At 58.3% G+C, this 27,263-nt stretch overlaps 1 protein-coding gene and 1 long non-coding RNA gene across 2 annotated transcripts in view; one reads left to right on the top strand and one right to left on the bottom strand.

Annotated features, from left to right (window-relative positions):
• The window catches only part of GALNT9 (polypeptide N-acetylgalactosaminyltransferase 9), a 124,922-nt gene extending 119,797 nt beyond the window's left edge, over positions 1 to 5,125 (bottom strand). Inside the window, exon 1 of the mRNA XM_055357682.2 lies at positions 4,501 to 5,125. Within this exon, the coding sequence (XP_055213657.1) occupies positions 4,501 to 4,738 (238 nt within the window). The 5' untranslated portion in view covers positions 4,739 to 5,125. The remainder of the gene's footprint in view (positions 1 to 4,500) is intronic.
• Positions 5,126 to 5,231: 106 nt separating this feature from the next.
• LOC109029073 (uncharacterized) lies at positions 5,232 to 13,517 on the top strand. The gene is made up of 3 exons (XR_002008072.3): positions 5,232 to 5,731; positions 7,121 to 7,266; positions 7,372 to 13,517. It is a non-coding gene; the product is annotated as an uncharacterized lncRNA (long non-coding RNA).
• The last annotated feature ends 13,746 nt before the right edge of the window (positions 13,518 to 27,263 follow it).

Genomic DNA, 27,263 nt, shown 5'->3' on the forward strand with positions numbered 1-27,263 from the left:
CCGACTGCCTGTCACTTGTGGCAGCGGGGCGTCTTTGGACTGGCTCCCCAAGTTCACGCTCTCAGCTGTGCAGTCTGCCTGCTGCTGAAGCAGATGCCATAGCCCCGGCTCTTGTCAGGGAGACACCCTCCCATCTAGACGGCCGCCCTCTGCAGCCGGGTGCAAGGCAAGCGTTGGGTGGCCTGGCATTCTCCCCCCACCGCCCCTTTCTCACCCCCCGGCCTCTCCATTCTGGTTCAGCCAGGTCTTCACTGGTGGTCACTCATGGTGCCGGGACTCCTGGCAGTGTTTTGCATCCAGATTAAAGGTCTGGGACCCCACTGTGGCGAAGGCAGCCTGGGGAGATACGCCCCTTGGCAACCTGACCACCCCTTCCCCAAGTCCTCCAGCCCCACAGGAACGTCCCCTCCGCTGCTGCTCTGAACACACACTGGGGCTTCCCAAAGCAGGGGCTGCGTCCCGGTGGGCCCAGCTTGCAGACATGGCTGTGGGCCATGCACAGGCACAGCTCTATGAGATGCCGCCCCTCTTCAGACCTTGCTCTCCCAAGTTCTTCCGGCGTCGTGCTCATGTGGCCCCGGCTCAGGCCTCCCTGGGGGACAGGGCAGGCCTCGGCGGGGCAGGCTCCTCCCTGGGGGACAGGGCAGGCCTTGGTGGGGTGATGCCTGCTGGAGTCTCCAGGCTGTTCCCACGGCACTCAGTCACCTTCTACTCACGGGTGCGCTGGAGACACACAAGTGTCTCTTAAGTTCATTTAAACAAAACAATGAATTGTTTGGAGAAAAACACTCTCGCTTGCTCACTGGACAGATATTTGTGGAGTGCTATGTTCGCGGTACCGCCAGAGGCCTTGGGCATCAGAGCCAGGACCAGACAGACACAGCCTCGCCCTCAGTGGACACGAGCGAGGTGTCACACAGTCATGGGGGGGATGCATGAGGCACGTGGGAATTCCTGAGGCTGGAGGAAGCCTGAGTCCATGTCCCCAGAGGGGGGGCCGTGGGCAGGATGAGCGTGCGATGAGCGTGCACCACACTCCAACCTTCTCTGACCAGCAACTGGCTGGCCACGGTGGGGCCTTCTGCTTTTTTAATGTAAACTTTTAGTAACTACAGAAACCTAGGTCCCTCTGAAACCAGCGCCACCTCGCTGGACCTCTCTGGGCCCCGTGGCCCACCCCACTCCAGGCTCTCAGCTTTCCTGTTGCTCAGGCCCAGACCTCTCAGACCTGGGACCTGGGCTAGGGCAGGTCAGTGAGAGGGAATTCACACGTGTGCTCTGAATTTTAGAAACAACCTCCCTCACAACCAACCAACAAAAGGAAAACTTCCCATCGCCATCCCTGGCTCCATCCTCCATTCAGAGCCTTTCTTCCTGAGGGGCAGGAGGGCCAGGACCGCGCCAGGCAGGGGTGATTCTCCTCTCCCAGCAGAGTGAGTCCAGCCGCTGCGACGCGGGCGACTGTGCTCCCTGGCGGTGACCTTCGCTCGCTCCACGCCCACAGCGACAAACAGCCTGGCGTGCCTTAGCGCTGCCCAGGCCTCGCATGGACACAGGAGTGGGCCCTGCAAGCGCCTAGAGAAAGTGGGGGCTCTTTGTCTCTCTCTCCCCTTCCCATCTCAAGGGCTTGAAAATTTTCTTAAAGGCAGAAGGGTTTGAATGCCCAGACAACTGAATGGAGACAGTTCTTCCCCTTCTTTTCCTTGAGTTTAGAGGCTTTGGAATTTAGTGTTTATGAGACTTACTGTGTCTGCTGCGCACAAAACCATGGATGCTGTCTTTTATGTGCAACTGAAGATATTCAGAAGGATGGTTTTTGTGTATAAACATTTTTTCCTTGCCTTGAGCGCTGAATTTAGAAGCAAACCCTGATGTACACATAGGAGTGACTACACAGAGCTTCCTTAATGAACATCCCTCCGGGGCCTTATGAATTTGAATCTGCACACATTCCTTAGGAGTTCTTTGCCAAGGTCAACGGACATCCCAAAGAAAGGCCACTGGGCCAGCGGAGGCAGGGTGTGGGAAGAACTTTGGATTCTGGGCCCCTCCCCACCCCAATGGCCCTCCCGCTCCTCCAGCTCCCATGAAGACGTGGACTTCCTTCCACCAGGCCCCTCCCAGCCAGCAGAGGAATTCCAGGAAGCAATCAAGGCAGGGAAAAGGGATCAATCCATTTTGTTTCGGATTTCCCCCTCTCCTTTCTGAACTTGGATGGATTAGTATCGAGTGGAAGCTCCCAGGAATCAATTTTGCATCCTGGGATGTCACATTCTGGAACAGGCTGTGATCTAAGAGCTGGCCGCCTCCTCCAGGGAGCTTCTTACACACCTTTTAGCACCGAGAGCCTGTGCCAACATCAGAGCGGGTAATGCTGTTTCAAAGGGCCTCATGGCGACAGACGTCAGGCCTCTACCGTACCGCCCTCCCCGTAGGGCCCCACCGGGGGTGAGAGTAATTTTGGTGTCTCCCATCATTTCCTGGGGCAAAGATTGACTGACTCTTGGGTTTAGACACTGTGCCAGGCCTGCTGGTCACACAGAGGAACGCAGCACAGCCTCATCACAGAGGGGGACGAAACTCGGCCTCATCAAAAGGTTGAGGGCAGAGACAGAGGCAGACAGATGGCAGGGGCCGTTCCGAGAAAGGCTGACAAGGGAGGAAAGCTGGGATGAAGGAAAGAAGGAGAAACAATTTTAAAAGAAAGAAAGGAGGAAGGGGGAGGGAAGCAAAGAGGAGGAAGGGAGGGGACAGAGGACAGGAGGAAGCGGGACAGGAGAAGGCAGTGGGGGCGGTGGGCTGTGGGGGGAGACACACTTTCCCGGAATGCTTCCTTATCTCCCGCCAATGTCAGCAAAGCGGATCATGGGTCCTGGCTTTTTCCACCACCAAGAATCCCAGCCGATTCTCACCTTGAAGGGTGAGGCAGGGAAAGCGACTCACAGGGCCGAGCTGCCCTCGTGGTGTTACACAACCTCAGCGTGCTGCCAATGTTTTTATGTAATCCTCTGGCTCTCCCCATAAAACAGACCATAACACCACGGCGAGCACACTTCAGCAGAGCCATGTGCTATTGCCGGGCACACCGCCTTCCGGGAGATGAACTGCACTGCCGGGCGGCTGGGCGGCTGCTTGAACTACTTTTCTCCCCTCGTGGCTCCAGCTGAATCAGAAAGATCAGAGAAGCCACAGAGCTCACCAAGCACAGCTCTGCGGGAAAGTCAGGGATTCTGTGGGTGATGGGAAGGCGCTCAGGAAGTCAGGGTGCTCTGAGTCAGACAAAGCTGGGACAACCCCTCCTCATGGGGATTCACCTCCCCCTCCCACCCCACGGCCTGTCTGCAGCCCACCCTCAAGAGAGGGTGTGGCTCCTGAAGGAAATGCAAGACCCCCCCCCCCCCCCCCCCGCCTTTGCCGCCACACACAGCAGGCACATCCGGAGCCCCCGCCTGCCCGCGTAACCCCAGCTCCCGTCACCTCCCACTCGAGCCTGTTACGGATGCTTTCTGGAGGAGGTTTGCTGGGGCTGCCAAGGCAGAAGCCTGAATCATCGGCACGGAACGGAAAGCCACACCAGCTAGTGATGTAGGCACATGCAAACTTTCTCCTTCCTGGCGCCCCGGTGCAGAGTGGCCTTGGGGGCGGCTGCTCCTCCGGTCCTGCTTCTCCGGGAAGGTGGAGCAGCTGGAAAAGTGCTTGCTCTCAGCAGCTGTGGCCTCTGGCCCTGACCTGTGGTGATGCCGGTGCTGCCCCTCGGGCTGACCTACGTCCACTCGTGATGAAACAGACCCACCAGGAGCTGGAGGCTTTCATGGATTCTGGGGCTCCCAGGTGCCACGACTTGGGTCCCCCCGGGTAATGAGTCCTGCCAAGCCCTGCATGATCCTCAACTCCATCCTCCCAGGAGTCTCAGGTCTCAGACTCAAGCTTCTCCCATAACAACTTTCTAACGCGCCTCGGGCACCCCCAGGACAGGCGGCCGCCTAGCCCAGTGGTTGAAGCATTTGGGGTGCCTTTGAACCTCAGGGGCAAAGGACACTGCACCAGCAGCCTCCCAAGTGTGGCATCCCCACCCTCCTGTTTCCCCACCTTCAAGAGTGGAGGGGTCGGCGCAGCCTAAACCTGACGGCCTCCACTCCTGGAGCGCCAAGCCAGCCCCCCACCCCACACTCCTGGACCTAGGCACTGCCTGCTCCTAGAGCAGCTCCAAAGATCCTCTGCAGAAGTTCCCTCGGAGAGCAAGTTTGTGTCATTGTGGGGGCAGGGGGATTCCTCAAGTCTCCCTCCACTGGAGGGGTGGGTGCCCGGTGGCGGGGGAACCCAGGTTGCTGCCCGCTGCTGAAGGGGCTTCCGCGGCCCTTCCCTCTCCTCTCTCCTGTATATTCCCTCCCACAAGGGCGCAGAGGGGCGCGCACCCGAGTCCGGCCTGACCCATCGCGCCCGGGGTGGCCACTGTCCGGGGCAGGGCTGCCCCCACTCCGCCCCGGCGCCCCCGCTCACCGTTGAGCTGGTTGTAGACCACCTCCTCCAGGTGGTCCAGGCGCTGCAGGATGGCCTCACGGTCCCCCAGCGCGCCCACCTTGGCGTGTCGGCTGCGCACCCGGCGGTCGCCGCTCACGATGCGCACGAGCTCCTGGGAGCGGCCCTGCAGGCGGCAGTACACGGAGAACAGGACGATGCCCACGAACACCAGGATGTTCACCGTCAGCAAAGTTCGGATCTTCCTGGCCACCGCCATGAACACGGCTGCAGCGGGGGCCTCACCCGCTGGGCATCCCCAGCATCCCCGCCCGGGCCTGGGCTTCAGCTTCGGCTTCGGGGACCATGAGCCGCCCGGGGCTGCGGGGGCTGCGGGGCTCGGCCGGAGCTGTCCCTTCAGCACCAGCTCAGCGCGCCCGGCCACGGCCGCCGGGGGTCCCCCAGAGCGCAGAGGGCTGCCCGGGGCTGGGGTCGCGGGGCGCGGCCGGCATCCCCCGCTCAGAGGGCGCGGCCCCGCCCCGGGGAGCGGTGAGGGGGACCGGGGGCGCCGGGGGGCGGCGGGGAAGGCGCGGGCGGGCGGCGCTCGGTGTCTGTGCCGGCTCCTGTCCTGCCCGCCCCGCAGCCACCGCGCCGGTGCAGAGTGACGCGGCCTCAGCTCAGCTCATCTGCATCCGCGGCCCCAGGACCGCCCCGCCCCGCCTCCCCCGCCCCTCAAGGCCGCCCCCCGGGACCGCCCCGCGCGCCTGCCCCGCCCCCCCCACCGCGCCCCCCTCCGGGGACCCCAGGACAGCAGGTCCGGGGAGCGGGGCGCGCAGGGTAGCCTGGGCCAAGGGCAAGCGGGCGCGGGGAGCAGGGGCGGGGCAGGCGCGGACCCTCCCTCCCCAGGACCCGCCAGACGCCCGGGGCCCCCAACGGCCAGCACGGTCCGAATCGACCCCAAGCTTGACCCGAGGGCAGCGGGGCCTCCGGGAATGCCTGGCCAGGGCGGTGTCGCCGGGCATAAATGGGGGAGGTGGCGGCCGGGGCAGGAACCGGGTCAGGGCCATTCTGGTAGTCTCCTGCCCACCCCTCCCCAAGCCGAGCTCCCGGCCTCCCTCCCTCTCCCCGGTCCAGGGCTGAGGACTGGGGAAGCTGAGTCCCGGGACGGGTATGGGGGGCGTGGGGCTTGGGATGCAGCCGGACCTCCGGGAACAGCAGGGGGCCCTGGAGCCACCAGGAGGGAGAAGGCCCCGTCCCTGAGCCAGGCTCGCAGGTAAGACCCGAGGCCGCAAACCCCGGCTGCCCCCACCCCCAGCCCAGGCTCTGATCTGGCCCCACACTGGCGTTTTGTGGAGAAGACCCTGGAAGCCAGGGAGATGTCAGCCAAGCCGCGCAGCACAGGGGCCCAACTTCCACGGGCAGAATGCAAGCACCCAAGAGGCAGGAGTTTCACCCAAAGGCAGGGTTCACCCCTGTGTTCCCAGAGATCGGACACATAGCTGGTGTTCAGTAAACATTTGCGGGATGAGTGAATAAATGACGGAGCATTTATTAAGAGCATGGCTGTGCTTGGCTCTCCATACGGAGATGAGTAAGGCAAGGGGCTTCACAGCTCTTGGCTGTGTGTGTGTCCGTGTGTGTGCATGAGTGTGCGTGCATTTGCCTCTGTGTGCCTGTGTATCTGCATATGTGCATGCATGTCTGTGTTGTCAGCGTGCATGCATGTGCATGTGTCCACGTGTTTCTGTGTGCATGTCTGTGTGCCCGTGTGTGCATGTGTCTGTGTGTATATCTGTGTATGTGCCTGTGTGTCTCTGTGTGCATGTCTCCGTGTGCCCACGTGTGTGCATGTTTGTTTGTATATCTGTGTGTGCATGTGCCTGTGTCTGTGTGCATTGTGTCTCTGTGTGTGTTCGTGTGTGCATGTGTCTGTCTGTGCCTGTGTGCGTGTATTTGTGTATGTGTCTATGTATGTCTGTGTGTGTGTTCACATGTGTGCATATCTCTGTGTGTTCATCTCTGTTTGTTCATGTGTGCATGTGTCTCTATATCTGTGTGCATCTGTGTGTCTATGTGTCTGTGTTTGTGTGTCCATGTGTGCATTTGTTTGTGTATCTGTGTACTAGTGTCTGTGTGTCTGTGTGTGCATGCCTGTGTTTGTGTGTTCATATGTGCATGTTTCTATGTATATGTCTCTATGTTCATGTGTGTTCATGTCTGTGCATGTTCACATGTATGCATGTTTCTCTCCATGTGTCTCTGTGTGTGCATGTCTCTGTGTGTTCATGTGTGCATGTTTCTGTGTATGTATGTGTCTGTTCATGTGTGTGTTGTCTGTGCATGTTCACATGTGTGCATGTCTGTGTGTTCATATCTGCATTTGTTCATGTGTTCATGTGTCTGTATTTGTATGTATATCTGTGTGTGCATGTGCCTGTGTGTGTGTGTCTGTGTGTGTGCATGTGTCTGTGTATGCACATGTGTGTAGGGGGATCTGGGGGGTTCTGGCTCTGAGCTTAGTACTCCATTCTTCAAATATCCGTTTCTTGGCATCGGGCATGACAGCCTATCCAGCTTGGAGGTTTTCTGCCCCTTGGCTGAGGCTGGGCGAGCCGAACACCCATTTCTCCTTTCTTTGTTGAGCCATTCTTTTCTTCCTCAGGATGTTTATCCCAGGAAATCCAGAGGATCAGAACCAGGCAGGACCCGGCACTGGGACGGAGGCAGCTGTCTGCAGGGCGTTTACCGTAGATATGTATCACCTGTTCTGAGACGGAGCCGGGGAGGCTGTTTTTAATCATCCAGGAGGTGATTACTATGCAGCCAGTGTGATAAACCCTGGTCTGTTTTTGATCAATAGCCATTCCCGTGTCCCTCCTGAAAATGCCATATTTTTCTGCTTATAAAATGCAGGTTGTAAAATGTTTCCCGACGTTACGAGGACAGCTGCTGGAATAATGATGCAGGTAGCTGGCACGCACGCAGTGCAAAGGTTTCACCAGGCGCGGTCTTCTATGCCTATCACCTGATCAATACCAGCAGCAGCCACGGTAAGGTGTAATACACACTGGCGTCATCTAACTTGCCATGTGAGGAAACTGAGGCACACAAAGGGCAACTGGCTTGCTCAAGGTCGCGTGAATGGCAAAGCGTGGATCTGGGATTCAAGCCCAGACAATTGGGCTCCAGAATTGACTTTATTAGTCATGATCACTCCAGAGAAAACATCAAGCACTTTTCATTACATGTTTAATGAAAATGATGTTAAAGTGGTTTTGTAGGAGAAAACATTTCATTCATGTAAATACATTTTACTGCATTCTAAAATCTAGCAGGAAAAGATGTGGCCTAACTACCGTCAAGATTCAGGTACATTTCATTGGAAATACAAGCACATTGGACATGGGAAAATACTGGGGAACTTTACACGGAAGAGAATGCATCTGATAGTCTGGCGAACTAGCATTTGCTGGATTTTTAGGACATATGGGAGGCCGGGTGCGGTGACCTCCCCCAGCAATCCCAGCAATTGGGGAGGCTGAGGCCAGTGGATTGCTCAAGCCCAGGAGTCCAAGACTAGCCCGGGCAACATGGTACAACCTCATCTCTATGAAAAAAATACAAAAAATTAGCCGGGCGTGGTGGTGCACAGCTGTAGTCTCAGCTACGTGGGAGGTTGAGGTGGGAGAATCACCTGAGCCTGGGGAAGTCAAGGCTGCAGTGAGCCGAGATTGCACCACTGCACTCCAGCCTGGGTAACAGAGTGAGACCCTGTCTCAACAAACAAAACACAAAAATATATATATGCTGAATGCTCAGTGAGCTGTAACATGTGAGGCAGCCCCCAGGGGTGCAGGGATGAACCGCTAAGAAGGCGTATGTTCCCACGGGGTGCAGAGATGAACCCCTGTCTGAGAAGGTGCATGTACCCACGGGGTGCAGAGATGAACCCCTGTCTGAGAAGGTGCATGTACCCATGGGGTGCAGAGATGAACCTCTGAGAAGGTGCATATACCCACGGGGTGCAGAGATGAACCCCTGTCTGAGAAGGCACATGTACCCACGGGGGTGCAGAGATGAACCTCTGAGAAGGCGCATGTACCCACGGGGCGCAGAGATGAACCCCTGTCTGAGAAGATGCATGTACCCACGGGGGTGCAGAGATGAACCTCTGGGAAGGCGCATGTACCCACGGGGCACAGAGATGAACCCCTGTCTGAGAAGATGCATGTACCCACGGGGGTGCAGAGATGAACCTCTGGGAAGGCGCATGTACCCACGGGGCACAGAGATGAACCCCTGTCTGAGAAGATGCATGTACCCACGGGGGTGCAGAGATGAACCTCTGGGAAGGCGCATGTACCCACGGGGTACAGAGATGAACCCCTGTCTGAGAAGATGCATGTACCCACGGGGTGCAGAGATGAACCCCTGTCTGAGAAGGTGCATGTACCCACGGGGTGCAGAGATGAACCCCTCTCTGAGAAGACGCATGTACCCACGGGGGTGCAGAGATGAACCTCTGGGAAGGTGCATGTACCCACGGGGTGCAGAGATGAACCCCTGTCTGAGAAGGCACATGTACCCATGGGGGTGCAGAGATGAACCCCTGTCTGAGAAGGCACATGTACCCACGGGGTGCAGAGATGAACCTCTGAGAAGGCGCATGCACGGGGTGCAGAGATGAACCCCTGTCTGAGAAGGTGCATGTACCCACGGGGTGCAGAGATGAACCCCTGTCTGAGAAGGTGCATGTACCCATGGGGTGCAGAGATGAACCTCTGAGAAGGTGCATATACCCACGGGGTGCAGAGATGAACCCCTGTCTGAGAAGGCACATGTACCCACGGGGGTGCAGAGATGAACCTCTGAGAAGGCGCATGTACCCACGGGGCGCAGAGATGAACCCCTGTCTGAGAAGATGCATGTACCCACGGGGGTGCAGAGATGAACCTCTGGGAAGGCGCATGTACCCACGGGGCACAGAGATGAACCCCTGTCTGAGAAGATGCATGTACCCACGGGGGTGCAGAGATGAACCTCTGGGAAGGCGCATGTACCCACGGGGCACAGAGATGAACCCCTGTCTGAGAAGATGCATGTACCCACGGGGGTGCAGAGATGAACCTCTGGGAAGGCGCATGTACCCACGGGGTACAGAGATGAACCCCTGTCTGAGAAGATGCATGTACCCACGGGGTGCAGAGATGAACCCCTGTCTGAGAAGGTGCATGTACCCACGGGGTGCAGAGATGAACCCCTCTCTGAGAAGACGCATGTACCCACGGGGGTGCAGAGATGAACCTCTGGGAAGGTGCATGTACCCACGGGGTGCAGAGATGAACCCCTGTCTGAGAAGGCACATGTACCCATGGGGGTGCAGAGATGAACCCCTGTCTGAGAAGGCACATGTACCCACGGGGTGCAGAGATGAACCTCTGAGAAGGCGCATGCACGGGGTGCAGAGATGAACCCCTGTCTGAGAAGGTGCATGTACCCACGGGGTGCAGAGATGAACCCCTGTCTGAGAAGGTGCATGTACCCATGGGGTGCAGAGATGAACCTCTGAGAAGGTGCATATACCCACGGGGTGCAGAGATGAACCCCTGTCTGAGAAGGCACATGTACCCACGGGGGTGCAGAGATGAACCTCTGAGAAGGCGCATGTACCCACGGGGCGCAGAGATGAACCCCTGTCTGAGAAGATGCATGTACCCACGGGGGTGCAGAGATGAACCTCTGGGAAGGCGCATGTACCCACGGGGCACAGAGATGAACCCCTGTCTGAGAAGATGCATGTACCCACGGGGGTGCAGAGATGAACCTCTGGGAAGGCGCATGTACCCACGGGGTACAGAGATGAACCCCTGTCTGAGAAGATGCATGTACCCACGGGGTGCAGAGATGAACCCCTGTCTGAGAAGGTGCATGTACCCACGGGGTGCAGAGATGAACCCATCTGAGAAGGCACATGTACCCACGGGGTGCAGAGATGAACCCCTCTCTGAGAAGACGCATGTACCGACGGGGGTGCAGAGATGAACCTCTGGGAAGGTGCATGTACCCACAGGGTGCAGAGATGAACCCCTGTCTGAGAAGATGCATGTACCCACGGGGTGCAGAGATGAACCCTGGTCTGAGAAGGTGCATGTACCCACGGGGTGCAGAGATGAACCCATCTGAGAAGGCACATGTACCCACGGGGTGCAGAGATGAACCCCTGAGAAGGCGCATGTACCCACGGGGTGCAGAGATGAACCCGTCTGAGAAGGTACATGTACCCATGGGGTGCAGAGATGAACCCAACTGAGAAGGAGCATGTACCCACAGGGTGCAGAGATGAACCTGTCTGAGAAGGCGCACACACCCACAGCTGCTCCTCATCTTAGCACCACAGTGCCAGCCCCACCCCGTCTTTGATAAGCCCTGGCCTTCCAGGGCCTCCCTCAGAGAACCAGCTCCTGCCGAGTCCCTGAACGTAGCTGCGGTCTGGGGTGCTGACACTTGGCACTGGGAGAAACCCTCACCAGTAGCATCACCCCCCAGTGAGCCAAGATCGCACCACAGCAGCATCACCGGGGAGGGAGTCACGTGCTTGTCACTGCAGAACTCTGGAGGGGCAGGCTCTCACGTGGGTGGGGGCCATGGAGGACGCAGCGTGGGATTTAAAATGAGCCCAATGAAGGGAAATGCTGGTTCTTCAATGTCCATGAGCTCAAGCCCTGTGGGAGGTGTAGCCTCGATTATTTTGCACATATCTGAACAGCATTCACCCCCAGTTGGATACACCCCTTTCCTCGAAGCACAGATTGGAACTCAAGGTCACTGAAGTGCTTTCTGGCCGCATCATGGAGAGAAAGGCATTTTCTCACTCAGGCATCACCCCGCGAACGTGGCGTGCCATGTTTTAGCATCTAAGTGTGTCCCCCGAGGAGGCAGGGTTATGCTGTAATCACAAGCAACCCCCAAATCTCAACGGCATTAACGACACAGGGTAATTTATCATGGGATTGCGTGTCCACCTGGGTCCCCGCGGAGCTCTGTTGACTGGAGTCGCTCGGAGCCCCCGGCGCGAATGCTGGATGGCCGGGCGGGGAGGAGCGCTCAGGGGCTTCACGCGGTCAACACCCTACTCCGAAGTGACTCCCGCTGCTTCCAGCCGTCACCTGCTGGACAGAGACCGTCACACGGGCCCCTGCACGCAGTGGGGTGGGAAGGGAGATCCTACCGCGTACCTGGAAGACGGGAGAACAGGGGTGTGTCCGTGAGTAGTGCTCTCTCTCAGTCCGCACAGCAGCCTTCCAGCAAATCGGGATTTTATGCCAAACTCGCCCCACGCCCCCAAATGCCAGGCTCCCCAGGGTAGCAACGAATGACACGTTGTCCAATCAGACTTCAGTGCAACCATGTCACAGAAGACATGACTAAAGCAAAACAGGACTGGGTGGTGCGCATTTTGGTTTTGACGAGGTTGGGTCTGGGTCTCTGCTTCCCTCTCCTGGGCCAAGATCCTCTGGGCGTGGAGTTCAGGAATGAGGGTGGGACCTTCCCCAGGAGACCCAAGTATGGGCAGCAGTTGCTGGGACCAAGTCCTCACTGAGAGTGACTTCGACAAACATCCATTGGCAGCTCCAGCTCAGGCCCAGGAGACAAAGTGGGGGTCACTGACACCCCGGATTTTTTTTTAATGACTGAATCATGATTTGAACGCTGGTCTGTTGGATTTCAAGATCTGTGATTTTCTCACTGAACACGCTAACTCCTGGGACAGCAGAGTTCCTTAGATTGGACCTAATAACACACTGATCCCCTCCCCTCCTGCTTTTCTGTATTTTTAAAAAATTATTTTGTTTTTAATTCACAAATATTGTATATGTTATATGGGGTAGAATGTGATGCTGATATATGTTTAAAATGTGGAATGATTAAATCAGGCTAATTTACTTTTTTTTCCTAAAAGGACCTTGGCTTCAGAATTAACTTTAATTTTCATTCCACTTTGCTTATATGGCCTTGGCAAGATCAGTCCTTGTAGCACGGCCGGGACTTAAGCTCTGAACCACCAGTGAGGAGGGCGTTGGTCTGAGCCTGCTTTTCCAAGTCCTATCTTCTCTTCTTGGGTTCAGGCAGCAGATCCGACTGTAAGTGGCTTTAAAGAGACAGCAGACACGTTTGTGGCAGTTTATTCATTGCCCCTGGATGCCACCCTTGCATGCCCCCTATGTGACAGCTGGCGGCCCACAGCCCATTAACCGTGCAGATGGGCACAGCAGGCCTCAGGGAGGTGATGTGGGTTCAGTGTGCCGAACATGAAGAGATGCAGGGGACTCAAACCCACTGGCCGACACACCACCCGCTTCTCCAGGCAAAGAGGTGAGTCCCAACCAGTGAAGAGAAGGGAGAAGTGGTGCCAGGGCAAGAACGTGTGTGTGCCTCTGTGTGTGCCTGTGTGTGCTTGTGTGTGTGTGCATGTGTGTGCATGTGTCTGTGTGTGTGCACATGAGCTTCTGTATGTCTGCAGCTGCACATGTGCATATATGTGCATGTGTGTGCATGTGTGCCTGAGTATGTGTGCATGTGCACCTTTGTGTGCCTCAGTATGTACACGTGTGTGCATGCATGTGCATGTGTGCTTGTGTGTGTGCATGAGCCTTCTGTGCATGCACATGTGCGCCTAAGCATGTACCTGTGTGTGCATGCATGTGTGCATGTCTGTGCCTAAGTATGTACACATGTGTGCATGCATGTGTGTGCCTAAGTGTGCGCACATGTGTGCATGTGTGTGTGCATGTGTGCCTGTGTGCCTATGTACATGTGTACCTCTGTGTGTGTGCCTGCACATGGACACGCATGTGTGTGCATGTGTTTGCCTGAGTATGTACATGTGTGTGCATGCATGCCTCTGTGTATGACTGAGTATGTACGTGTGTGCATGCCTGTGTGTGTGTGAGAGAGGGAAAGAGGGAGTGAAGGAGGGAGAAAGAGAAAAAGAGAAAAAGGGAGAGAGAGGAAGATGGAATGGGGATAGAAAGGAGTTATAATAAAAATGGAGGACTTTGGGTGCATTTTCTGCTATTTTTTTCTCCCGAAAACGCTGTAAAGGGGTTATATAATTTGAGTGTCCTCAGTGCTGAAATTGCGTTTACCCCTTGGGTCCTAACCCAGCTTTGTGACGACTGTGGTGCGATCCCGGTTCCCTGGCAGTACCTGTCAACAGGGTCAAATGCCTGTTCCTTGCCGGTCTCTTCTGTGGAACAAAACCCTCACCTAGGAGGGTTTCAGGTTTTGCCTTAATTTTTATCAAATCTGTAGAGGGTATTTCTGCACCAGATACTGCTCCAGACACTTTTCAAAAATGCATTCTCTGCACCTTCAGAGCAGCCCTTTGAGAGGGGGCATCCGTGCCATGCCCGTGGTATAGATGGGGAAGCAGAGGCAGCTGGAGTTTCCATAACTGGCCTGAGGCCGCACAGCTACAGGAGATGGGGCTGGGGCTCTGCCCGGGCAGTCTGGCTGCAGAGTCCAGCTTTTAAGCTCATCTCTAAGCTGCCTCTGCTGCCAATGAACCATCCTAAAATAGATTTTTTTTTCATCCTACAAAGGGTTCATTTTTCCTGTTTCCTCCTGGCCCATACTGTGGATAACTTGCCCCTTCATCACAAGTTGGTGAATGATTCATCCACCAGCATATTCAAACCACGACCAACCAGTGGCTGAAAACAACAGCAAGCAGCCGCCTAGCACAGGGATCTGTCCGTGGGCTGGACGCGACAGGAGGACTCGGCTCTGCGCCTGGGGCCTGGGACCCTGACTGGAGGTGGGGTCAGCTCTGCGCCTGGGGCCCAGGACCCCGAGTGGCAGTGGGGGCTGGAGGAAGCTGTGCTCATTGGATGGCTCGGCACTCACGCGTCTGAGAGTTGTGGCTGGCCTTGGCAGAGGCCCGCTCCTGGCAGTGGCTGAGCTGTCGGAATCCAGCACCCTCCCCTCCACGTGGCCTGAGCTTCCTCACAGCATGGCTGCCAGGTTCCAAGCTCCAGCCCTGGGAGAGACGGCCAAGCGGGAGCTGCATCATGCTCCCCCATTTCCTGTTCTTGATTCGCCCCCACTGGGCACTGCAGCCTTCCTGCCAACACAGCTCTCAGGAGTACGGCTGCTGCATGCCAAGGCATTTCCCCACATGGCCCTCCTGTGTACTGTAAATGGCTTCAGCTCCTCAATGGAACCCACATGTGGTGAGCGCTGCTTCCTCGGTGTAAATGCTCCCATCATAGCTGGTTTCAAGCCGACAGTGCAACCACTGAGTCCAGAGTCAGGAACAACGGCTCTGCACGCTGGTGGGAATCCACCCCAGCTCGCACCTGCGCCCCGGCCGTGGCTCTGTGGAGCTCTCCGTCCCAGGGAACCTTCTCCTGGCTTTTGTGTCCTGCCCCTTCCCAGATTTCCCCACCCCTCTGGCTGTGCCTTCTGTGCCTTCCCCGCCAGCCCTGATGTGGGCACGGCTCACGCCCAGCACTCCTCAGCGCTTCCTTCCTTCCCAATTCCGCCCATGATTTCCCCCACGCCTGCTCCGTTTCTGAGTGCAGGCCACTCCCAGGTTGACACCTGTGTTCCATGTTGCACGGCTCAGCATGTGGGCTTGGACAGTGGGAGATGCGGCTTTCCATGAACAGCCCCAGTGTGTGGTCCAGCGAGTGGCGAGGCGGCTCTGTGGTGGCCAGGACCAAACCCGGGGTCTTGCTGCTCTGCCACCCTCCACCCAGATCTGCAGCTCAGAGCTAAAAGTGGCATTGTGCCTTCTGGCCAGTGGGAAGGAGTTAGGAGAGGAGAGGGAGGGACCTGCTTCTCGTTGAGGGCATGGGCAGGAAGCACAGGCTTCACTCCCCCTCCACAGCCAGGCGTGCAGGTGACGTGGCGACATGTGGGTGACGTGGCAGCGTGTGGGTGACGTGGCGGCGTGCGGGTGACGTGGCGGCGTGCGGGTGACGTGGCGACCTGCGGGTGACGTGGCGACCTGCGGGTGATGTGGCGACCTGGCCATGGGGAAAGTGGGAAGCATCGTCCTCGGCTGAGCAGCTGCGGCTGCCTGTCCCTGTGTGAGCAGGAGAATGGCTCACGGTTTGCGTGTCAGGGTTCTCCTGAGGAACAGTCACTGGACGTGTGCAGATGTGAAGGCAGCTCATTCTCAGGAATGGCCCACGGGATGACGGAGCCTGAAAAACCCCAGATCTACAGGGAAGACCCTCAGGCTGGAGACCTGGGAAGAGCCCGTGCTGCCATTCAGGTCCAAAGGCCAACTGCCAAGGAGGCCCCCACGTCAGGGAGGGAAATCGGTGCGGCTCACAGTCCACGATTTAAATGTCAGTCTCATCCAAAAACACCCTCGCAGAAAACACCCTCATGGAAGCATCCAGAGAAATGTCTGACCAAATGTCTGGACCCTGCAGCCCAGCCAAGTCTACACGTAAAATTCACCATCACGGACCACACAGACGCCTCTCTGGGTGGTGCCGACTGTGGCGGCCTTCACGGTTCTCTTGGGCTAGAACTTCCCGTCCACGGGCAGAGCCTCCCAGCAGGCCCACGGCCCACACGCCACGGCCCCACAACTGTCGTCCTGGGTGCAGGGCTTGGTCCACGGGAACATGTGCACCAGCAGACCCCACGAGGCCGCCCACGCGTGTGCTGTCCCTGAGTGAGACACGCTAGACCACGCCCTCACAGCCGCTGCCGTGCCTGTCACGTGGAGAAGCAGGCTGAGGGCACAGAGGCAGAGCCGGCCCTCCCCAGAGGAGACCTCGGATGGGGAGAGAACAGGGGTGAGGGGCCGGCGGGTGACAGGTTTCATTTCTGGCTCCAAGGAGGAGGGCTGCTGTTGCCTCCGACTTCCCAGAAGTGGCACGAACAAAATCCTCCTCTCCCTTAAGCTGGGTTGAGCTGGGTCCACATTGCTGCAGCTGCGTGTGTCCGGCTGTCCCCATGCGGCGTCCTGAGTGAACATCACGTTCTGCTCAGAAGGGACGTGTCGCCTGGGCAGCACTGCCTCGCAGGCAGGACGCCTCCTCCTTCACCAGGTCCGCCTCCTGACAAGACACATGGCCGGGGCCCAGGAGCACCGCGTGGCCGAAGTTTAGGTCCCTTCTGCAGCAAGTCTTGCTCTCTCCGTCAGCTCCTTGGACGTCCCTCCCTGTCACAGCAGGTTAAAGTGGGCCCTGATGCGACCGCTGGTGTCCATGTAGCAAGAGAGAAGTTTGGGCACGGACACACAGAGGGAGAAGGCCGCGCAGAGACTGGGGCAGAGGCTGCGGCGATGTGGGGCCGGGAGGGCGTGGCGCGGCCTTCCCAGCTGAAGGCTGGCTGCCTCCGGTGGGCCTCGCCGGCAGGGCTGGAGAAAGGTATCAGCCGGATCAACGGCTGCACAGCTGGCACCACGGTGAGTGGATCCGCTAGCGGCGAAGCCACAGCTGGCACAGCAGCTGCAGTTGGAGGCCCCACCTGGGCCAGCCTCGGGTGCCCACTGCTTCCCCAGGACACATCTGTCTTCTGCGCAGGCCAGAGGCTGAGCCGAATGGGGCCGGGGGTGGGTCACCACCCCCGCATCTTCCAAGGGCCTGGTGAGGACACCAAGCTCTGCGGCCCCTCGGCCATGTGGTCTTGCTTTTGATTTATGGCTTTTTTCAAAAGGTAGAATGAGCTCTGATGTCTCCCACCAGAATCTCCCTCCACCCAGCCCTCACGCCACAGGGCAGGGAGCGGACGTGGAGTCTGCCAGCTCTAGTGTGTCTGCTCCAGTTGCACACCTGGAGCTGGGAAATGGCCCTGGGGTGCATCCCGGGACCCACTGGGCCTGCAGTGTCAAACCTGAGTTAAAATGGCACGGCCACCTGCCCTCCATAAGCCCCTCTCTAACTGGAGGGCCGCAGTGATGCTTTGGGGCTCCCAGAACCAACGTCAGTTCAGAGCCTTCAGAGCCCGTGTCCAGGAGTCCCCGAAAGGTCTAGTTCAGACCCGGTCACCGAGGCAGAAGCCCCACAGGTCCCGTTGGGCTGGGCGGGAAAGAGGAGCCCACACTTTCGGGGGGCCCAGGGCCCTTCCTCAGGGGGTTTGGTCTGTAAACCGCTCGCATCTGAGAACCTGAGACCTGCTGGAGGGGCCGAGACTGGTTTGATGACTCCGTTAGACTTTCGTTAACCTAAAACCTTCCTGTTTATGTCGATTAGGTAAAGATTTGGGAGGCCTCCCCTTGGTCCTTGGAAGGAGTGCGGTGGTGGGTCGCCGATGCCGCGGGTCCACGATGTCCCCTCACCTTCACTCCAGTTTCTGTCACTCACAGTCAACTGCAGCCAAGAATACAAAAGTCCAGGAGGAAATCACTCACGGGTTTTAAATCGTGCGGAGTGATTAACGCTTGCACCGCTGGGTTCTGTCCTGCCTGGGCCGGGCACCCTCCCTGCGTCCAGCGTCTCCATGCTGCACATACCGCCAGCCCACGCAGGGTCACTCTACAGGAAAATGCATCGCGTACGAGACTCGGAACCACCTGGGGCTTTGGGCATTCACTGGGGGTCTTGGAAATAGCCCCCACCCGCCACGATGAGGGGGACGACCGCGCACGCGTGAGGCTACCCTGACCGTTCACGGCCTGGCCGTGAACATGGTCACACCTCCCGCCCTCCCTTGGCAGTGGGTGAGTTCCGCCTACGGCTCTGCCTCCCGGGATCCGTTCATCCCGTGGTGCTCCTGCTTCCCGAGGCAGTGACCGCGTTTCCCACCAGAAGGTCTGCCCTGAAGAAGGAGCCGTCACGGAGCCCTCCCAGGTGTGGGGCCCCCACCAATGTGTTTCTCCCAGCCGTGGTGACAGCCTTGTCCCTGGGCCCCTTCTGGGGTGGCCGGCAGGTCTAACGACAGGTCCGGCCTGACACTGCAGCCTCCCTGGGCCTCTGGATTCTTCCCTCCAATTACACCAAGGCAGGTGGGCCATTTCCAGCCCTCTCACTGGGCCACCGTGGGGCCTGTGTTCCAGACAGCCAGACAAACAGCTCGCACCCATCCTGGCCCCCGGGCTGCGGCATTCGGCACGGGAGCTCTGCGTAGTGAGCCCACTTCCAGAGTCAGCCCGATGCTGCGTTCTGTTCCTCCGTTAACCACACCCTTCATATCCACCACGCATGCTCACCCTGGCCCCTGATCCCTGGAACGCGCTGGAGCTCCGAGACGAACCCTCCTTCCCGTGCCTGATTCCTGGCATCGCAGCCTTTGCCTGCTGTGGACCGTGTGTGCTCCAGCACGTGGATGAGCTGCTCAGAGCTGCGCAGTGTGTAGACGTGGGCTCTGAGGACTTGGGGGTCTCCCCGAGGAGGGAGGACCAGCCACAGGCAGCTGACGAGCACGTGGGAGGCTGAAGGAGGCAGAGTGGAGCGCCGACATCTGACTTGGGGTGGGGGGACCCAGGCAGGGACTGGAGGAGGGTGGGGGAGGACCTGCTGGAGGCTTCCGCTGGGCTGGGGCTGGGGGTGATGTGAGGGGTTCCTGGGAGCTCGGGTGGGACCGAGAGTCCCAGCAGTCACCAGGGCTGTCAGTTCCGTGTGGTTGGCTGGTGTCTGGGCACAGGCGCCTCCCGGGCCGAGTGTGTGCAGATGAGACTGTTACACAGAGCAGCCCCAGGTGCGTGCCTGGCACCACGACAGCTGTGCAGGCCAGACAGGGCCTCCTGCAGCCTCTCCAGGGCACCCATGCACAGCACATGTGGCAGGCAGCCTCCTCCTCCCGCTCGACACCTCCCACGCCCCTCCCTGTAGCTGGTCGCAAAGTCCAGGAAACACCTGCCCGGTTTTCTGTCCTGTGGGTGGCTGAGACCCGGGCATTAGACCCGTGAGGCGACCTGTCTGAATGCAGAAGACACACAGGCCCACAGTCCTGGCCACGCCCCGAGAAACCCGCTGCTTTCCCCTGGGGACTATTGACCGGCTGCCTCTGTGGCCAGGCACAGGCCAGGGAGTGCAGAGAGGCCCGTCCCCCACTGCAAGCCTGGGTTGCAGCGACCTCACCGCAGAGCAGAAAGGCCTCACTGCAGTGGGTGCCCGGGGCCAGGATTTGGCTATGCCCAGGGCAGGTATGACAAAGGGGGCCACGTACACAGCATCGTCTCTCGCTGTCCTGCTCCGTGCACCACTTTGGTCCAATCAAATCCCACGGGGTGGGGAATGAGAAAACACCAAAAATGATTTTCTTTGCAGGTACAAAAGAGCCATGACTTTTGTTGCCCTAAAAATGAATTCACGGAACAAAGACAGTGCAGGAAGCAGGTGTCCTCTGATGCACCGGGCCACCCGCCTTCCCGAGCCCAGCCTGCCTTCCCCTTCTCCGTGACCTCCCTCGCGGTGGAGGCTTGGAGGGAGCTGCTCGCTGAGCCTGCCTCTGCGCACACCCAGCTGCCACCTCACCTTCCCCTTCGCCCTGGCTCAATCCCAGGCCTCGGTTTGCAGATGCGGCTCCGTCCTCCCTCCCCCAGCCCAGAGGATTCCAGCTGGGAAGGGTAGCGAGGCCGGCAGTGTCCCCTCAGGGGAGTCCTGCCCTCTGCAGGTGATTCCCTGGTGGCCACAGGAGTCACTGCGTCCCTCCGTCCCTGCTCCACCCTCAGCCCCTTGAGAGGAGAGAGGCCTGGGGGTCACCGTCTCCCCTGCCCACCTGCTCTCAGCTCGGGTTCCTGCCTGTCCTTCCCAGTGGCTCCTCCGAGGAAGAGGCATGTGGCCACCTCCCCCCTAGGCCCTGGGAACAGGAAGCTGAACTTGCTGTGAAATTATCTCCTGCCACTCAACTGCTTCCCCCTCAGCAAGGCCCCACCCTCAGGAGAGAAAGCACAGGAGACGCTGGAGTGCTGTGAAGGAGACTGGGGTACGGGGACCCTGTGTGTGCACATGTATCTGTGTGTGTGCATGTCTGTGTACAAGTATGTGCACTGAGTGTGCACGTGTGTCTGTGTGTGTGCTCATGTATGCATGTACAAATGTGTGCATACAAAGTGTGTGCATGTGTGTATGCGCATGTGGGCATGTGTATACACACACATGTGCATGTGTGAAAATGCACGTGTGCATTGTGAAGTGTGTGCATGGGTGTGCAAGTGTGTGAATGTGTGTATGCGTGTGTGGTCATGTGTATACACACACGTGCATGTGTGAAAATGCATGTGTGCATTGTGAAGTGTGTGCATGGGTGTGCAAGTGTGTGAATGTGTGAATGTGTACACATGTGTGTGAGCTTGTATATACAAGTGCATGCATGTGTGTATAAGCATGTGTGCACATGTGCATGTGCAGATGTATGTGTGCATAAGTGTGAGCATGTGTGTATACGTGTCTACGTGTATGCATGTGTGTACAAGTGCATGCATGTGTGTACAAGCATGTGTGCACGTGAATCTGCATGTGTACAAGTGTGTGCATGTGTGTTCATGTAAGTGTGCATGTGTGCACGTGTGTACAAGCGTGAGTGCATATGCATCTGTGTACACATGCACGCACGAGTACGTGCATGTGCACAAGCATGTTCGTGTCTGTGTGTGCATGTGTGAGTGCTATTGTGAGTGTGCGTGTATGTGTGTATGTGTGAGTGTGTGTGTATCTTTTGCCCACCTCAGGAGGGTGGTGGGGAGCCGCTCCCTCTGGGGAAACCACATCTGAACTGGATGGTGAAAGGCAAGACTGAGTTGTGTAAAAATTGGGTGAAGTGTTAGCAGGTCACAAAAACCCCCAGGGCTGAGGCCTCACAAGGGATGGACAGAGAGAGGAACTTTGGAAACGTGAGTGCTCCCTCGTTTGCTGTTCTAAGCCCTTGCTAAGTACAGCTTTTTTGTGCCCAGGATCTGAGCTGAGCAGGGATGTTCTGCTCCGTGCCATGCCAGTGCTGACGGGCAGCCACTGGGGAGAACAGGCCGCCCCTGGAAGGTGCTCCAACACGCATGATTTATGAGGCGCCCCCGATGTGAGCTGGAACAGCTTGCTCCTTCACACTAAATAAAACCAAAAGCGGCACAGGAGTGCGGCGTCTGTGAGCGCCTCGTGTGTACAAATGACCATCATAAATCTTTCCGCTCTGCGACGCATCTTTGGGGAGTTTGGCTGAGAAGCCAGAGCTGGAGAGCGAGCAAGGAGGGAGAGGAAGCAGAGTCTGAATGTCCTGTGTGTCCTCTGGGGTCCTCGGGGCGGGGCGGGGGGTGCTGTCCTGCAGGAGGCGGGACGGGATCTCTGTTCCTCTGCCCCTCCCCACTCCTGCTGTTCACAGCTCCTGAACAGCACAAAGCAAGCCTGTCTGTGCGGACCACTGCTGCTGGCCAAGGCGTCCGGCTGAAAAAGTTCTTGGGAAGCCCAGTGAAGGTCCCTCTGTAACAACCTAGAAGGCCACTTCTTAGAACAAAGAAATCACCCTGGTGTTCGGGCCCAACGGGGTTTTGTGTTAGGGTAGATTTTGTCAGCAGCAGCAGAGATCCAGCACAAACCACCCTCAACAAAGGAGGAAAGATGTTGATTTCTAGAACCAGGACTTGCGTAGTAAGTCGAGGGCCTCGGGCACAGCTGGATCCAGGGGTTAAATGAAGTCATCGTGATCCCTCCGTGGGTGTATATGGCTGACTCTCCCCATTCTCAGTGGCCACGGTCTGCAGCGTCACCACAGCGCGGGCAGATGCTGAGCCTCTGCTGACTCTCCCCATTCTCGGTGGCCACGGTCTGCAGCGTCACCACCGCGCGGGCAGATGCTGAGCCTCTGCTGACTCTCCCCATTCTCGGTGGCCACGGTCTGCAGCGTCACCACCGCGCGGGCAGATGCTGAGCCTCTGCTGACTCTCCCCATTCTCGGTGGCCACGGTCTGCAGCGTCACCACCGCGCGGGCAGATGCTGAGCCTCTGCTGACTCTCCCCATTCTCGGTGGCCACGGTCTACAGCGTCACCACCAGGCGGGCAGATGCTGAGCCTCTGGTCCTTAGGGAACAGGATCAGGTTCCTTTGAGCCTCGGGGTCACCACATTTTCACCACCCATCAGTCTGTCACCTTGGTCTATGTTTCTGCTTAAAGACACTGTATTTAGTGTATAGAGTTGATTCATTAACGTTGAACTCACGGCCAACAGCACCTACACAGGCCTGAGCGAAGCGTCTCCATCGCATGTCACAGCTCCTGCACTCGGTCACTCGAGAGGACCTCAGCTCTGTTCCTGAGGCTACTTTAAGCTGCAACATCACCGACAAAGAGCATGAAAATGTGAATGACAGGACTCTAAAAACAACGCACGTTTACTCCGACAGCGGAAACAAGAAGGCGGGTGCGGCCTCGCTCCTTCCCAGCCAGGGACGCACATGGGCGACGCAGCTTCCAGAAGCTCTGTGCACGCCTGTGAATGACCAGGAAAGACCCCGGTACTGATCTGGGGATTAGGAATACGTTTTAGCAAGTAAGTGGATGTGTCTGCGTCTCTGCACCCCCTCCCCGGCTCCCTCCCACCTCCCCTCCATCCTGCCGCCCCCGGGCTGACTTTATTCCCAGGCAGGGCCCCCCAAGGGTTTCTACCAGCAGCTCCAGATTTGCCTCTTACCCCCTAGAGTTCCCCACCTGAAAAACCAAGGGCCTCTTCTCAGCAGCCCCAGGTACAGCCGCGGGCCCCTGGCAGGCATCTTGTTCCACCCCAAGAATAGGAAGTGTCTGGGCCTCATGGGCTGTGTAGGCCAGTGGACTGGAGGTGGAGAGGGAGAGGCCCGCTGCTATCGGAGGGCGGCAGGCGACAACCCGGCCTTTACCCACGGGGTCTCTTTGCAGGAGGTCAAAGCCCCCACACTCAGCGTCCGGAGCTCAGAACCTGCCTGCCCCAACCTGCCTGACCCTCCATCCCTGCGCCATGAACGGTGACTCTGTCCCCGCTGTGCCTGGTGGCAAAGTGACCCTTGACTTCCAATCTGTCAGTAAACACCGTGGGTTCCACCCCCAGGTTAAGTGCAGAATCTGCCCAATTCTGGCCACCTCTGCGGCCCAGCCTTGACCCCAGGCACCCTCGTCTCTCAGCCGGACGACGGCTGAGACAATGGCCGCAGCACCCACCGCCCTCCCGCCTCTCCCGGGTCTCAGTCGGTCCCAGACAAGGGCCGCAGCACCCACCACCCTCCCCAGGTCTCAGTCGGTCCCAGACAATGGCCGCAGCTCACCGCTCTCCCGCCTCTCCCGGGTCTCAGTCGGTCCCCGGCACAGCAGCTGCCGCCACACTGAGGTCACTACACTGCCCTCCGCTCCTGACCCCGCAGCGCCCCCTCCCTCCGAGTCAAAGGCTCAGTGTTCACGGAGGCCACGCAGCCTTCCCGCCCTCCAGGCAGCTCCCACCCAGAGCCCTCCCGCGCCAACCCCTCTGCCCGGCGCTCCTCCCTCCAAGGACGACTCCCCGTGTCCTTCTCCTGACCTGGCTGCTCACGGCCACACAGCAGACACAGACGCTGTACACCCTCGAGCACTCCCGGCCCATTCACACGCATGTCCGTGATTCTGTGGTCAGCGGTCGCTGGGACCCGCCAACGTGGGCTCCGTGTGCTGAGGCCCCGTGGAAGTGACTGACAGGACAGCGGGTGCCTCAGCCAAGCCGGGCCCTCTGGGACCATCATAGGTAAAGTCTTCCCATCTGCAAATGAGAACCCAGGGATGCTGACCCCGCACCATCCCCCTGGGACTCCCCGGTGCTCTATAGGTGGGTGCACGACCCAGGTGGGGAAAATGGAAGAGAGCAGAGGTCACCTGGGGGCAGGAGCCCAGGACACCCACCCACCCCGTGACCACACTCAGAGCCGACTCAGCCCATGGACGGCTGCGGTTTCCTTGTGTGCAGCCCCCATGAGGAACCTGACTGCACGAGGCTCCTCCAGGGCTCCGTGAGGTTCCGTCTCAGGGGCCTTCACCTGCTCTCGGCTTTAAACGAACCACTGAGAATCACCTGTAACAACCTCACAAAGAAAATAAATCTCTGCGCTGGCTTCAAGGCTCTGGGGCCAGGGCTGTGGGCTTTTCAAATCCTGCAGGCTGTGGCCTGGGCATTTGCCAACTCTCACTACTGCATAATTTAATCTAATTGATCAATTAAATCCAGATAATTTTTAAACAAGCTGTAATAACAGTTATATAATTTCAGTACCACGTATAATTATTCTAACTTTACTGAAGGAAATGGCTTTCTAAGACATGCCATCTGCATTCTGGAAACTGTCACCTCTGGAGCCGCAGGACTGGCAGGCAGCTGTCCTCTGAGCCGGCCGACCCTGGGAGGTCAGGGCCGCCCTCAGAGGAGGCCGTCGCTGTGGGTCTGAGTCCCGCAACCCTTCTCAACGACCGCGTCGCGTGGCGTGTGGGGATGCTGTGGCGCCTTCTATGTCATCCGTAAGAATGCGAAACAACCGCCCGGATCTGTGGAATTAGGAATCCCTTTCTATTGCCACAGTTACACTGTGTGACAACCACACAAATCCTCAGAGAAGAGCAGGAAATATTCACTTTTGCTCACAAATCTGTGGGTTGGCTGCGGGTTCTGAGGACGTGCTTGGGCCTGTGAATCCGTGGCCGGCTCTGGGTCTCCCTGGACTTGGCTGGGCTCACCCGTGAATCGGTGGCTGGCTGTGGGTTTGTTGGTGGCTCTGCTGCCCCTGCCTGGCTCTTCCGTGTCTGGGCGTCCATTGAGATGATCCCACTCTCTGCTGGTGGGCTGGCAGATCACCACAGATTTCCGTGGTGATCATGGAGTCAGAGAAGACACGAAGATACTCAAGTGCCGTTCCGAGCCCCGCGTGCATCCTGGTGGCCGCTGTTCCAGGCAGCAGAAGTCCACTTGGTCGCACCTGTGACCTGGGCACAGCCGTCCGCACCCCCAGCCTCCGCCTGGTACACCTTGGATTCCTTCCATTCTGATGCCGTGGTGGTGTCGGGGTGGCCTCTGGCTGCCCTTCAAGGTTGGGGGGGGGACACTTACAGGCTTCTGTGTCCTGGAGACCCACACTGGGGACACGCCTGAACTCAGGTCTGGCTCTGTGACCTCAAGCAAGTTACCCTGCCTTCCCGTGCCTCAGCCCAACCTCGCTTCACCTGTCAAACACCAACAGCCACCTGACCCTGGCAGAGTCACGCAGGGAGCGTGCAGGGCGCTGACCCCATGGCAATGCCCACACAGCGTGAGCCCCACCCGATCCCCGCTGCTGAGTTCATTTCATGACGGACACCTGGGAGAGCCATGAGTCCCCATCCCGACATGGAGGAGCCGGGGCCAGGGAGGCGGAGGCTGGGGCTGGTCCCGACACGGAGGAGCCGAGGCCAGGGAGGCGGAGGCTGGGGCTGGTCCCGACACGGAGGAGCCGGGGCCAGGGAGGCGGAGGCTGGAACTGGTCACCGGCATTCAGTTCTGGGCCCGCCGTGGAGTCCACGTGCCAGGCGGCCTAACAAGCCTTGCTGGCCATGCACCTCCACCTGCAAACACGTCCCCTCTTGTGGCTCTGGAGGCCAGGGCCCACACAGCTGCTTCATTCTGAGGTGGGAGCTGCAGTCCGTCTCCACCTTTCTCCAGGGCGGCTGGTGTTCTCCACCTTTCCTGACTCTAGGTGTGTCTCCCGGCCTCTGGCTTCATCTCCCGTGGCCTCCTCCCTGTGTGTGTGTTTCTGTGCCCAGATCTCCCCTTTTCATCAGGGCACAGTCATGTGGGGTTCAGCCCATCCCACTCCAGTGTGGCCTCATCTTAACCCCTCACGGCTGCCACAGCCCCAGGTCCAACCGAGGTCACACACACAGGTCCTGGGAGGTCGGGGCTCCCACAGTGAATGTGGGGAAATGCAAGTGAACCTGGGATAACCAGTGAAGAGCATGCAGCCTTGGACAAGTCCCTTCAGCTCTCTGGGCCGTCCCATCCTGTCCGTGTCTGCAAGGTGACCATGCTGTTCCACCCGGGCCACAAGAAGGACTGAAGAGGAAACGCGTGTTGAAGGCAAGGCACGGACCAGCCATGAGCAGCTCAGGCCGCACCAGCCACAGTTACAGCCACAAGCCACGAGCAGCTCAGCCACAGTTACAGCCACGAGCCACAAGCAGCTCAGCCACAGTTACAGCCACGAGCCACGAGCAGCTCAGCCACAGTTACAGCCACAAGCCATGAGCAGCTCGGCCACAGTTACAGCCACGAGCCACGAGCAGCTCAGCCACAGTTACCATCAGCCAGAGCGAGGAGGCCGCCCCAACCCAGCCCCAGTCTCCACCACCTCTTTCCCTCCATCTCTCTCTCTCTGATTTTCTCCTCTGTCCCAGAATCCTTTTCTGCCCCAGTGGCTGAGGTCCAGAGAAAAGGCCTTTCCTCCTGGTCAGAGCTCTGTCTCCTTCATCGGCCCCTTAAGGAGCTGGGAGGGGCCTCTCAGAGCCCCTCATGAGGAAATTCCCAAGGTTTCCTCTTAACTGCAGCAATAAAGTTTTTGTTAATTCTCCATAAGTGTAAATGTTCCCACAGGTTCCAATTACAGGCCTCCGCGGAAGTGAGTTTTCCCAAACACCATTCTAATTTGAATGTCAAACACGTTACACAACAGGGCTGCTACGGTTCCCATGGAGCCAGGCCCCTGGACAGCCCTGGGATTCCCCCTTCAGTCAGCCCCCACTTGCTTTCTCTAAGGAGGTACCCCTGGGACCCAGGACTCCCCAGGCCTCAGAAGTGGAGGGAAGACAGATTTGGAGGAACTTGGAGCCCCCTGGGGGATGGAGGCCTGGGAGAGACCCTGTCCCACCTTCCTGGAATGCAGCGGGCAGAGGG

This window comes from Gorilla gorilla, chromosome 10 (assembly GCF_029281585.2).
Source record: "Gorilla gorilla gorilla isolate KB3781 chromosome 10, NHGRI_mGorGor1-v2.1_pri, whole genome shotgun sequence".
Lineage (NCBI taxonomy): Eukaryota > Metazoa > Chordata > Mammalia > Primates > Hominidae > Gorilla > Gorilla gorilla.